This window comes from Dicentrarchus labrax, unplaced genomic scaffold (assembly GCF_905237075.1).
Source record: "Dicentrarchus labrax unplaced genomic scaffold, dlabrax2021, whole genome shotgun sequence".
Taxonomy (NCBI): Eukaryota; Metazoa; Chordata; class Actinopteri; family Moronidae; genus Dicentrarchus; species Dicentrarchus labrax.
Genome location: NW_026136714.1, coordinates 1,007,930 through 1,020,856, shown reverse-complemented (window position 1 = coordinate 1,020,856; position 12,927 = coordinate 1,007,930). Strand labels below are relative to the sequence as shown.

The following is a 12,927-nucleotide window of genomic DNA, read 5'->3' as shown; positions in this document are numbered from 1 at the left end:
GTCGTCTCTTCAAGGGCTAAAACCTCCGTTCAGTTTAAATAATTAAAGGAGCAGGATTTAGTTGCATCTAACAGTGTAGCTGCAGATTGCAACCCCTTCGCCTCAACCTCCAGTTTAAAGTGTGTAGGAGAAACTACGGTGGCCACGAATGTGACAGGCCGCATCTAGAGGGTCAGTGTACGACTTCGTTCTGAAACGAAAAAGAAACGAAATGAAGAAACAAATATTTGATGTGCTTATAAATCGGGAATTAAAATATGTGTTTGGAAATCTAATTCCTCAATTTTGTTGTTTTTTTTCTTAACTTTATTTATTTATATACTGTTTTTATTTATTTAAATCTAGAATATACTGCTACATACTGCTGTTTATGCAAATTAGTTGTATTTGTGGTTTGTTTCTGGGAAGTTAGAAAGAAGAAGTGAGGTGGGACGCCAACAGTAGCACACCTGGTAGAGGTTGTGGACTGGGCTCGAGTCCTAATAACAGCGGCCAGGGTTTGATTCCAGCCCCGGGGAACCTCTGGTGAATGTCGTCCCCTCTTTCTCTCCCTCTTTCCCGTCTCTGTTGGGCTGTTCCTCTCCAATAAAGGAAAAAAAAAACAAAAAAAAACTGAAAGCTAAAGCTGCAACTTGCATAACACCCAAATCTCATTGAACTGTCGTTGATCAAGGTGCACTTTGGGTAATGTAGGCTCCAGGTTTTGAATGGTCGAAGAGTTGAGTTTGAGTTGCACTAATTATAAGAGAGAGAGTTAGCTTAGCTTAGCACAAAGGCTGAAAACAAAGCTGGTTTTCCCGCAGCGTCATCTGCCTGACTACGTTTTGGCCACGTACATTAACTTCCTCGAGATCCCAGGAAGTGAGGTCAAGAAAAAGTCCGACATATAACCCCAAACAACCTTTTTAAACTTCGGTTCTTGTATGAATAAAAAAGATATAGTGCTGATTAGTGAACTTTAGAGCTTCCAGTCTTTGTGCTAAGCTAATTTAGCTCACAGATATGAGAATGGTTTCCATCTGCCCAGCAAACTCTTGGCAAGAAAGCACCAATTTCCCACAATGTCAGCTACTCCTGAGAGTTATAGTGACTGATTGGTGTATTTTGCTCCGACCTTCTTTTTTTGCTTTTAACATTTTCTAAACTGCATTTTTTTTTTTTTGTCCAATGCAACTTCAGAGAGAGCTGCAAACCATGCAGCAGATGGAGTGTGAATCTGACAACCGCATACATACCAGAGAAAAAGCAAGCATGTTTATTAGGGTAACTAATAGTGAGAGTTAAACGTGCCATCGGCCACATCTTACGATTTCAGAGCATCAAAACACGACTGAAGATCTTTGATGAGGCAGCAGTTTGGAACCAGACATTTTATAGACTTTTCTTTCTGTGTCACCGATAAAGAGTTCCCTCGAGATGTGCGCAAAGCTGTTAATGATAAATTCTACACAATGCACCAAAGTCTTCACGAATTCAAAACACATGGGGATTGTTTATTCATTTGGCTGCTTATTGTTCCCCTCTGATGATAGGAGGTGATGTATCTGAAACTCTGGAAAACCTCCGCCGCAGTCTGAAGAGTGGCGGCTCAGGGCGGTAAAATCTGTGCAAAACAGATGAGGAAAGTAATAAATAAAAAGAAATGCAATAAAATATGGTATTTGGCAGGGGCAGATCTAGATGGGTGGCAGCTGGGGGCCGGGCCACCCCAGTCTGCTGTCAAATGCTGTCAATTTTGTCATTAATTTGCACTAATTTTAAAAATAACTTGATAAAAAACAGGAATTAACACATACTTTAATCTGTCATGTCAAGGTTTAAAAGTTATTAATGATATTCTGGCACAACTGTTTCTGAGTGTTTGTAACATTTTAACATGTTATCAGCTGAGATTAAACTGTTTCACAATTAAAGATTTGGTTAGTTTTAGGCAAGAGCTGAGTACTAAATTGATTAAAGGTCCAGTGTGTAATATTTAGGAGGATCTATTGTCAAAAATGTGAATATAAAACTTATTAGTATGTTTTCATTAGTGTACAATCACCTGAAAATAAGAATCAGTGTTTTTGTTACCTTAGAATGAACTCTGGCGGAGTCTGCCATGTTGATGTATATCTTAAATAATGAAATAAACTTGATGTAAAATTATGATTTCATTTACAGATATGAAGGAAATTTTGGTATATTGAAGTTTTCTTACACCCTTTAAAATCAAGAAGGCCTTTGCGACCCCCTGTGAAGCTTTGGCGAACCCTAGTGGGGGTCCCGCTGGTTTCTAGCAACCATTGGACCATTCTGTCCATTTTTCTATACTGGTGCACTGACACAGATTATTACGTGGGGGTTCATTTGAAAAAGCTTCAAATCATTAATCATTAACCCGACCCTGCAATGTGTACATGCCACAGTAGCTCAAGAAACATAAAGACGAGCTAACCTACAAAAGGCTATAAAATGAAAGCATTAATTTTATGATTGTTATTACTAATTCCATAGTGCACCTGTAAGGAAAGGCTAAAAATGTTCACATGTTGTCTGCAAAGGGTGAAATCAAATAAATAAGCGGTTTATCTGAGATAGCACCAGGCCTACGTAGGCTTTTAAAGTCAGTTGAGCTTCAGATGCGTCCGACAAAAGCCGAGCCCGAACGCAGTCTGTTTTAAGATGAGGTGGGGCATTTCTGATCTCTCCTTACTTCCTTTCAGCGTAAGGAAATGTGCCGGACACTGTTAAAGCCAGGAGTACCTTATGCAAAAGCAAACCGAAGGCTGGCTAAGCCACACATCAGCATGAGAACAAACAGAGAGTCATGCAATCCTCAAAGTGAACAATATCTCCCCCCCCAGGGACGCTTTGCATGATGATTTCCCTAGCAGCTTCTTCATCGCCCCAAAGTGGTGTTTTATTGTCCTCGCTTTTCGTGTTTGCATTCCATTGTTACTGGGCAAGTACAAATATCCTCCTTTATGCACAAAAACCCTCAGACAAGGCCTTCCACTACGAGCCCAGCCCTCATCCATCCATCAGCAGTGCCCCTGTTCTGTGCAGGGCCCCCCCAAAGCTCGACTCACCACCCCCAGCCTGCTCTTTGACATTACGCTGTTGTGGCTTTTCCGGGCCTTTATGCTGGCTGTTGTCTGAGGCAGATTGAAGACCCTTTGTGTGCGTCAGGCCCCTGTCCTGAGTGGCCTGGAGGAACCTGCTGGGCTGCGAGTGGAGAGACAGGAATGCGCATATGAATGGGCCAGTGTGTGCCGGGCACCTGCTGACAGAGGGACGGCGTGCCTCTATGAGTCTTAGTTCATCAGCGTAACCATCTTGTTCAATTACACGTGCAGCGCGGTGTTGCGTTCCCCCGGTCATTCACACTGAATGGGAGTATTGTCAGTGCAGTTGTGGATATTTTGCTGTTTGTAGGGGTTGCTGTCAGCTGCATTGTTTTCTAGTTGTGAATAATCATCAGCAAATGCAGCAATTTTACGTCTGCCCTTCTATTGTACTCCTACTATGTTTCCCATGATGTCTGAATGCTATGAAGGATCGGATTTATCTGATCTACACAAAATGAGGGCTTGCAGGATCTTGTCTTTACATGAAGTCGGCCTTTTATGCCTCATTTCTGACTACAGATGAATAAAACTCACCTGATGTCAGTTTTAGATATAACTCTTATCCAGTTCTCTTCCTTTAAAGTATTTTTCCTTGATCCTTTCTTTTGGAGCAAGTATTCAGATCCTTAACTCGGTAAAAATAGCAAAACTACTCTTTAAAAATACTCGATTAGAAGCAAGCGAGCAAACCTTGGAGCTGCACTGAACAAGCGGCACATACAGTAGATTCACAGAGCTCCTCTGCGGATTTGGCAGATGATACATAGTCTGATTTCCAACGACAGCCTGGTATGATGGGACCTTAGATATATGATCCCAAAAGCTCCATTAATTGTCCTCTGACTCATATGGTACAGCTTATTGGTTGTTTGTCTGGCTCTGCTTTTGAGAAGATTACATCTCCATAATCAATAAAAAGAAGCTTAACCATCCACCACAGGAGTCTGGAAGAAGAAAAAAACATCTGGGAAAATGAACTTTCCCCCCTTAAATATTGCCACAATAACACAAAAATCACAGCATGCTCACTGAGAACAATTTCCTGGGGAAACTTTTACATGATTATGGTGGCCGGTAGGGGCAGTTTGACACTGTCCAGATGTGTTAGATGCATTTAAGTCCAAGTGTATCCAATCTGTTATTAAAGCAGGGTTGTCACTCTTTTAAAGGATTCATTATTTCAGAATTAGGGGCCAATAATTTACCTCTATGTTTACATATAAACATGAAACTACACAGGAAAAAATCATTTTATTCTATTAGGATGAAACTTTGGCAAATTTGTATTATGAATATTTATTTTTTAATCATTGAATGATGCAAATGAGGCAATGTTTAATTACATTTAGACCCAACAAATGAAGAACTACATAGCAAAATATTGTTTTAAAGGTTTTTTTTATGCTGAAAAACACAAATTTTGACAATTTCTTCACATAAAATCATGCGAAAAAAATCAATGAAGTTATTGAGGTATCCCACTTTAAAACTCAATATTCGAGGTATGTAAGATTTGTCAGCTGTCAGTTATGAATGTCAGCAAAGACTGTTGAGCTATTGCTAACGAATGTCCGTGTCTGGCCTCAGTGCAGCTCTTCTTGTGACTGCAAAACAAATCAACATATTTGGATATGATACATGCACTCAGAAGAAAATGTACTTTCCAACCACACTTATTACTTACGGTTAGGACAAATATTGTGGAACTTCTGCATCATTCAAAACAACTCAAACAAACCTGGTATCATATGTGAATTTTGAGATGACTGAGCACACAAACACTTAAAGGACACATTTATTGCTATTTATTGTAAATCCAAGACCTTTCAAGTACTTTCCAGACCCGTAGAAACCCTGTTAAAGCTAGAATATGTAACATTTCTGCATTAAAATGTCAATAAACACTAAAGATATGTTATATATGTAGTTGAGTTCTTACATTATCCCAGATGTTTCCAACAATGTTCTAACTTTATTCAGGTAACGCTGCGTTTCACCAGTCATCAGCGTTGTGGTTGTCTGTCAGAAGCTGTCATACATTGACTGTTGATCCAGTCTGAAGCCACATTGTTACCATCAGCTGTTTAGATCTTGGTGCTTTTTAACTCTAGATTTGAACCGGATGAAGGATTTTAGTCATCGGACGTCTGGATCTTAAGTTATCAGAGAAACAAGCTGAGCTAACGTTAGCAGCAGCTCGGCTCGCAGCCCCTCCGGGATGTCCTTTGTCTGTCCAACAGCGTGGGAGAAGCAGTGATTTTTAAGGTGGAACTGCTTTATTCAGTGTTTTTAGTGGTTTTAATCAGCGGGTCTGTTTGTGTTGGAGAGGAGGAGACCTCTGTGGATCATTGGGCTCCCGGTAGAAACCTCCTGAACCATGAACACTGAAGGAATCCTAACCGGGAGAAGCTGACTGCAATGACGCCAATGGTGGTGAAGACAACAACTCCCATGATCCCACACTACTTAAATGTCATCAAACCTTTTTTTAAAAAAAAAAAGAAATTCAAATGACTGGAAGATCTATAATGTGTCTGGAAAAGTAAAATTAAAATATAAAGCTAACAATCATGTTGATTAGAGCTACAATAACCTGTCTCACATGGTCCTGTCTGTGTGCGGCTGGATCCCCTGATAAGCCTTTACTCGTCCCACAGTGGCAGTGTGAGCTGCAGCCTCTGGACTCATGGCTCTCATCACCCGCTGACCTGGAAAGCGGCGGCGTAAGATCTGCAACATCACTTCAACTGGCAGACAACATGCTGCTTTGAAGTGGGAGTGGACCTAAATTGGATTATGCGGCATCTCTGAGGAGCAGCTCCCGTAGATTTGATTACACACGCCCCCTCACCCGACACAACCGCACTTCTACTCCCCCCCCCATGCAGATGAGAAGACATGGGGCGGATCCTCCCTGCCAGAGTCTGGCACTCCACTTCTTAACGTGTGCCCATCTGCCAGCCATTTACCTGATTACTTGGGGATAACTCAGACAGGTCGGGCTCTTCCAGGGCAGCTGGGAGGCCAGAGAATGCGTTCATGTTGTACAGGTGGTCACAGGGACAGATAAGGACCAGATGACCCTTTTATCTGTGAAAACAAGCATCATCAAAATGGAGAAAACGGATGTCTGGCAGCCGAATACAATGGTGTTGTTGTGTTTTTAGTGTTGAAGTAGTCACAAAACTACTAATTTAGCAGCTTAAACACAGAGAAACACACACAGAGGACAAGCTGTTCTCATCATCCAGTCTCAGCCGACTAAGTACTGTTTAAAATAAAGTCCCAAGCACAGACTTCAAATCCTCCACGCAGGCATGGCACACAGACCACCTTCTATTTCTGAGGAAAATAACATCCAGTCCTGGTTTAACTTGGGCTCATTATGGTGGAAGTGGGTTCCAGGGCCAGGAAGTTTCATTGCTTTCCAAATAAATCTCACTAAACAGAGCTGTAATCCAAATTCCTCATCTTGTGGAGTCCTCCCCAAGTCCTCACATTAAGAGAGAGCTCTGAAAAACCGACTATAAATCACACCGTGTCCTTCTAGATATCACGTACTGTAACATTCGTTCTGGTGAAAATGAGTTCAGTAGCACAAAGAAACTTTTTAAAAAGTGTTTTTTTTTCCCCTGACAAAGCTGCTCATTTTTACCAAATGCAGACCAGTTCCTGATTGTTTCCACATAAAAGGGGCAAAGCAGCTCTCAAATTCAAACCAGCTCATGAAAAATTATCAAAAAGAATGAGGCCCTTTAATATTCGTCCGGTTTTACCGCGTGGCACAGAGGGTTTTCATTACCTTGCTCACTGCGAGCAAATTTCAGACATCAACTTTGATTATGTTACGTAGAGCCTGGCAAGGGAACAATCAGGAGGTGCTGTGGGTGGGTGTGATGGTCTGCCCCGATTCAAACGGGCTTTATTTAGAAAACAAGCAGGGAATATCTTCCAACCAACATCCAGGAAGAAGCAGAAACCCCTGCTTTTACTGACATGTGGCTCTCAAAATGGGTGATCCTAGTTACAGCTCCTCAGCTGTGTTGGAAGGAGGAACTTGTCACTGAGCGTAAACAGCTCTCTTGGCTTAGTTCTACGAGCTAAAATACCCCCCAACCCACCCCATCTACCCCCGCCGACACCCCATCTCCTTGTGCTGTGTGGCGTCAGCTGCAATGAGCTCCAGATGTGGCCTGGCACCCCTCCAGTCACGGCACTGGATGTGGTTTGAAGGTAGTTTGGAAACACCACCCACCAGCGGACCCAATGAAAGTTCCTCAGACTGCAGCGAGGGGTTACTGTGGCGGGTTCGTGCGGCCTGCAGGAGCGCAGAGGAAGTGCAGTGCTGTTGTGCACATTTTGTGGAGGGCTAAAAAGGGGGTAGCAGGGGGTCTGCCTCTTGTACGTGCATGTGTTACTTATTGAACATGCTTTGAATAAGTAAGTGTATGAGACAATAGTTGAAAGTATTTCCATCTGTTTCAGTAGATATGGAAATATCAACATCCTTCATTCACCCCCCAGGCTTCCATCCTTTGTTCCCTTTGCATAGAAGCACTGGTTCAAAAAGCGCTCAGCAACGCGTCCTGCCTTTGATTACTTCAGAAAAGACGAGCCATCTCAGTGAGAGCGCAAAAACAAAAAGCTAAAAACTGCTAATCCTTTAAAAAAAAGTTATCAATAACATTCTGACACAACAGTTTTTGGTTCCATTGTATTTAAATAAATCTGCCAACAGAGAGTTTATAGAGTATTTATAACATTTCAGCAGCTTATTAGCAGCATTTAAGTTTTAAAGGAACAGTGTGGACCAGCATCTAGTGGTGAAGTTGCAGATTACAACTAACTAAATACCACTGGTGTCTATATTTGACGACCTGGGAATGAGAACGAGCTGTGAAGCATGTAGGAGAAACTAAAAAAAACTGCAAAAGTCCCTATTTACAGCCAGTGTTCGGTTTGTCCGTTCTGGGCTACTGTAGAAACACAACAGTTCCTATATTCAGGTGGGTCAGGTGACCTTTAAAAAGTCCAGTGTGTGACATTGAGGAGAATCTATAAATATATAAATATAATATTCACAGGTATGTTTTCATTAGTGTTTAATCACCTGAATTTAAGAATTATTGTTTTTATACCTTAAAATCAGTCGTGACATTTTGTCGGAGCCGGCGGAGGTGATGTACTGCGAGTTAAGTTGCTCTTGGTTTCAACTCGTCCGTATCAGGAAACAACGGCAGCTCGCCTGATCACACAGGATCTGGTATTCCAGATAAACAGTAAAATGTGTTTGTGAACAGATTTGAGGAGAGAAATAGTCAACAACAGAATCTGGATCCATATCTGATCAGCACTGTTTGACAGTTTGATCTGGGTTTGGTGCATTGAGCTGGACGGACTCACTGAGAATGAGCTGTCAATCACAAGGTAGCCCCGCCCTAAAGCATACCCTGCTTTATGATCTGTTTTACTCTAAATGGGACCATCAGTTACTAAATGAACATCATGCTGTATGGAAGAAGACTGAAACTAGAGACTGAGACCAGAAACTCATCAGGAAACTGTTCACTGAGCTCATTAATCAAGAGACAAGTTGGCTCATTTCTCCATAAGACTGAATGGTATCACTTTTTATTGCTGCCAGTGGAGCTGCCCCCTGCGCTGGCTTCACTTCACAGACCCAGAAGCTCTGTCCACTAATTACATACCGCCAGTGGTTTGGGCCCAAACAACATCTTGGTTATAATTCTTACATGGATAATCTGCTAAACATCTACAGACGAAGCAAACGCTACAAACTCTCTGTACACCATCTCAAGGTGGACTATCCAAATAATAAAGTGTTACCAAAGAGCTGTAAACAATGTGTTCTGGTGAAGCTAATACTTAATGTTGCTCGCTTAACGAAACACAAAGAGAGCAGCTGGAGTTTTGTGGTTTGAGGTCATTACACCGACATTACAAAGACTAATCTCTCAGTGTAGAAACTGCTTCAAATCAGAAGCAGTTGGTCCCAAATATTTACTAAAACACTCACAGACATAAAACGAATGCAGCAGGGGCAGACATGTTGCAACAGTAGCAACGGGTCACTGGCAAAATATGCAGGCTGAGTGTTCCTAAAGTCAAATTTAAAACACGTATAGGAATACAAATGTGTGCAGTGATACCTTCAATAATACACAGTGACCCCACCCCAGTGTGAGCTGAACACTGATGTCCATCCATGATGTCTCCCTATGAGCTGTAACGGCCTCACTGATGCTGTTCCCTCCCTCCAACAGTTACCCCGTTTACTTTTCCCCTACAGTGTGCTGGGAGGATTGAATGAGGTCACTGTGTGTGAGCTGCCAGATAATTCACATGGTGTACTGGAAAAAACACACTACAGCTTTTAAGACGACAGCGCCCCCTGCTGCCGCAGACTCAAACTGACCGGGGATAGGACACAGGGTTCCTGCAGGTTTCAGACCTTTTAAGATCATCAAGACAGCAATTTAAGACCTATTTTATGCCCATACTGGCAAGAAAATACGTAGGAAAAGTGACTTTATATACTTAACCTTAACTTTATGAATCCTTTCAATATTTAAGACCTGTCAAAATCATATTTACGACCAAACACAAGCCAGAAAACACATCTAAAAGCAATAAAAATGCAACTTTATACATGAATTTAGACATTTTTAAAGGCCTGAAATTCAGATTTTAGACTTTGGACAAAGTCTGAATCAAACACAGGTGAGATGTTGTCCTCCAGTTTTAATACAAGCTGCTTTGTCAAACATGTTCAAGGGCTTCAATCATTAATGCTGCAGTAAGTTTGTGCTGCATAAATTCAGTATCCAACCCATCATCACTGAGCCGCTTACAAAGAACTTTCTGCTTTAAAATGTTAAACCTTCTGTAGTTTTTAATGTGGTTTCAAATGATTCTGATGGCATTAGTGTTGGCTTTAGTCAGAGAATTTCTACACGTAAAATAAGATATAATTTTATAGCTTAGCCCTCCTAAATATAATACTGCCTTTTTCTAGTTGTTTCATATTATTATTATATTTAAACTAGTCCTTCATATACAATAAAATAAAGGTCAAACAGTTGAGGAGAAATGAGCAGGTTTGGAGCCTTCATTTGTTGTTTAGCTGCAAACAATAAAGATAATATAAAAATGTACAGAAATGGCATTTTTGCTAAAATATTTTATTTATATTATATATAAAATATTTTCAGATTATTACACTTTCTTGTAGCACTTTAAGGTTTCAGCGGCCCTACTATGAGATGAGATCACCAGCAGAGACTCTTATGTGTCTTAGGAGGTGTAATTATCACACAAGCAGTAAACTAGAAATCAAAATCAGGATTATATTTATGTAACGTTCATCCTGTTTCATTCAGTGGCTCTTTGTTGGCGTTCAGTACAGAAAGTCCCGGTCGAGATGAGCCTCATCCAGACCTCACCCAGCATGTTTTCAGCTCATTTGTTCGATTTCAGCAGCTCGCAGCTTGCAGAGTCGTCCGTCGTCACCGAGGTGGTTTTAAGAGCTGCTGCAGATCCTCCTGCGGCGCCAGCTGGTAGGGTAGCTGGAGCCTCTTGTTGACCTGGCTGCAGAGCGCCGGGCAGTGCTCCAGAAGCAGCTGACACACCTCCTGATGACCCCGTTCTGCAGCCTGCTCGAGCAGAACACAGCCAGTGGTTAACTGACGATCAGACTGTCTCTCCACACTGCTTTTATTATGTCGTCTACCTTATGTAAAGCGGATGCACCATCGTCATCACAGAGCGCTGGGTCTGCTCTGTGGCGCAGCAGGAGTCCGACCACGTCCAGATGGCCGCAGTAAGCCGATCGATGGAGCGGCGTGGCACCGCCCGGCGTCTGGGGGGACGCACAAGCTCCGTTCTCAAGAAGAAACTTGCACACGGCGTGATGCCCACTGCGACTGGCGTAGTGCTGAGCCAACACACACACACACACACACACACACACACAGGAGTTTAGTTACATGAGAACACTATAAAGCTTTAGTATAATGTATTGGCATCAAAATATACTGAAAGCACCAAAAGTTAAAAGGTAGTGGAGTACAATATTTCCATTATTTGGAGTATAAAGTAGCCTAAAATTAAAGTTCTAGCTGGAACAACAAAGGAAGAAACAGGGTCGGTCAGTTGGACTGATTGTAATTTATATTGATCCCAGTTTGATCACTGACTCACTGACAAGAGAGACTTTATCTTTAAACGTTAAAAGAAAATGAAAACTATAATTCCTTAATGTTAGTCTGGTTGGAGAAGCTTCTTTTAGTTTCTGTGCTGCTCAGATGTGAAACAAACTGCCAGAAGAACTGAGACTTGAAACAATGACGGCTCTTAAATCCAACCTAGAGACCTCCCTGTTTACCTTTGCTTTTAAATCAATTTTCTTTTAAATCAAATGTGTTTGTTAGTTTGTTTTATAGTTTTTATTCTGGGTGCTTTTGCTTGCTTGTTTCTTGGTTTGTTTGTGCTTTTTGTCTGGATTTTGTAAAGCACTTTGGGTTGTCTTCAGGTAAATTAAATGTCTTGTATAAATAAATCAGCTAAAGTGGCCTAATGTGCGTTTGTTGTGGGGCGTCCTCAACATGACAATGTTTGGGAACCCCTGCTCTAAACGGGGGGGGGGGGTTGCACAAGACCTTCTTAATTTTAAAGCGTGCTAGAAAACTTTAAAAAATATATACAAAACCAGGAAATAATCTGCTCAAAATTCATCTAAATCCCTCGCTCTACACAAACTTCCTGCAGTCAATATTTAAATATCCATAAAATATGTCACTTAAACAGGGGCTGTCAGTTTATTAAATGACAATAAAGGGAAAAGGAAACTCACCAGAGCTGTGTATCCAGCAGTGTCTCTCAGGTTGGGGTCTGTGCCCTTCTGGACCAAAGACAGGACCCTCTCTAGATCCCCGTCCATCGCAGCAGACCAGATCCCTGCAGAGGAAGAATAAAACCTTATTATAACACCAGGAATGACAAATCACTGCGAGCACAAACCATTAAATGAAAGATAAAACACTGCAACAGACTGACTGTGGAAACACAAATATGTTGCATGTTCTATAACTGCATTAGAAGTATTATTTAAAAGTGCAAACCTCGTTCAAACTCCATTTCATTCAAGGTCTGGTAGACACTGGGAGAGGCGACAGGGTGGGAGCAACAGGAGCAGTGCTGTCCATCAGCCATTGTGTTAAACTTGAGTTCAACTGGTGCAGAAATGCATTTAAACCTGAAGCTGAGTTTAAATGAACATTATGCTGTTTGACACTGCAGCTTGGTGCTGCATTACCGCCACCAACAGCTTCAAAACACAGTAAATACACAATAAATAAAGTTAAAAAGCGGATCAATGATTAACCGAGCGATAAATAATATGTTGTATTATATCTCACATACAAGTTGTACCTTATTAATTAGTCTTTAAGGTTATTTTTGTTGGAGAAAACGAAACAGCTTCTGGAGGCTTTGCAGCAGACATGCGTGCTTACGTAGGAACGTTCCGACCAATCACAGAGCTGCAGCCCGGCGGCACCCTTCAGGGTCCCCTCGGATTTGTGGCATTTATCCCAGATTTGTTCAGAAAAAACTGGTGGCAGCACATCATTTTGTTGCTGTAGCAGCATAATAATACAGCAACGGGTCATTTTATTATGTATTAAATATATTAGGTACACAACTAGTTACTAAGTAAAGTATTTTTCTTTCTGTAATATTACTGAAATGTAGTAGTTATTAGTTACACCACTAGTTACTTGGGAAAGTCATATTATTA

General features: G+C 41.4%; 1 protein-coding gene across 1 annotated transcript; it reads right to left on the bottom strand.

Moving 5' to 3' along the window:
• Nucleotides 1–9,854: 9,854 nt before the first annotated feature.
• On the bottom strand, nucleotides 9,855–12,650 carry ankrd39 (ankyrin repeat domain 39). The gene is made up of 5 exons (XM_051423440.1): nucleotides 12,561–12,650; nucleotides 12,251–12,456; nucleotides 11,983–12,086; nucleotides 10,861–11,064; nucleotides 9,855–10,783 (listed from the first exon to the last, which is right to left on the bottom strand). Exons 2-5 carry the CDS (start codon nucleotides 12,339–12,341, stop codon nucleotides 10,637–10,639), a joined length of 546 nt encoding a protein of 181 aa, XP_051279400.1. The 5' UTR covers nucleotides 12,342–12,456; nucleotides 12,561–12,650; the 3' UTR covers nucleotides 9,855–10,636.
• Between the last annotated feature and the right edge of the window lie 277 nt (nucleotides 12,651–12,927).

Bases quoted from the DNA above. Each gene is read 5' to 3' on its own strand.
- ankrd39 (XM_051423440.1), bottom strand. From the start codon at position 12,341: ATGGCTGATGGACAGCACTGCTCCTGTTGCTCCCACCCTGTCGCCTCT. The intron at 11,065-11,982 runs GTGAGTTTCCTT...GTGTTGGCTCAG, and splicing joins CTGCTGGATACACAGCTCTG to CACTACGCCAGTCGCAGTGG. The intron at 10,784-10,860 runs GTAGACGACATA...CTGCTCGAGCAG, and splicing joins GTGCATCCGCTTTACATAAG to GCTGCAGAACGGGGTCATCA.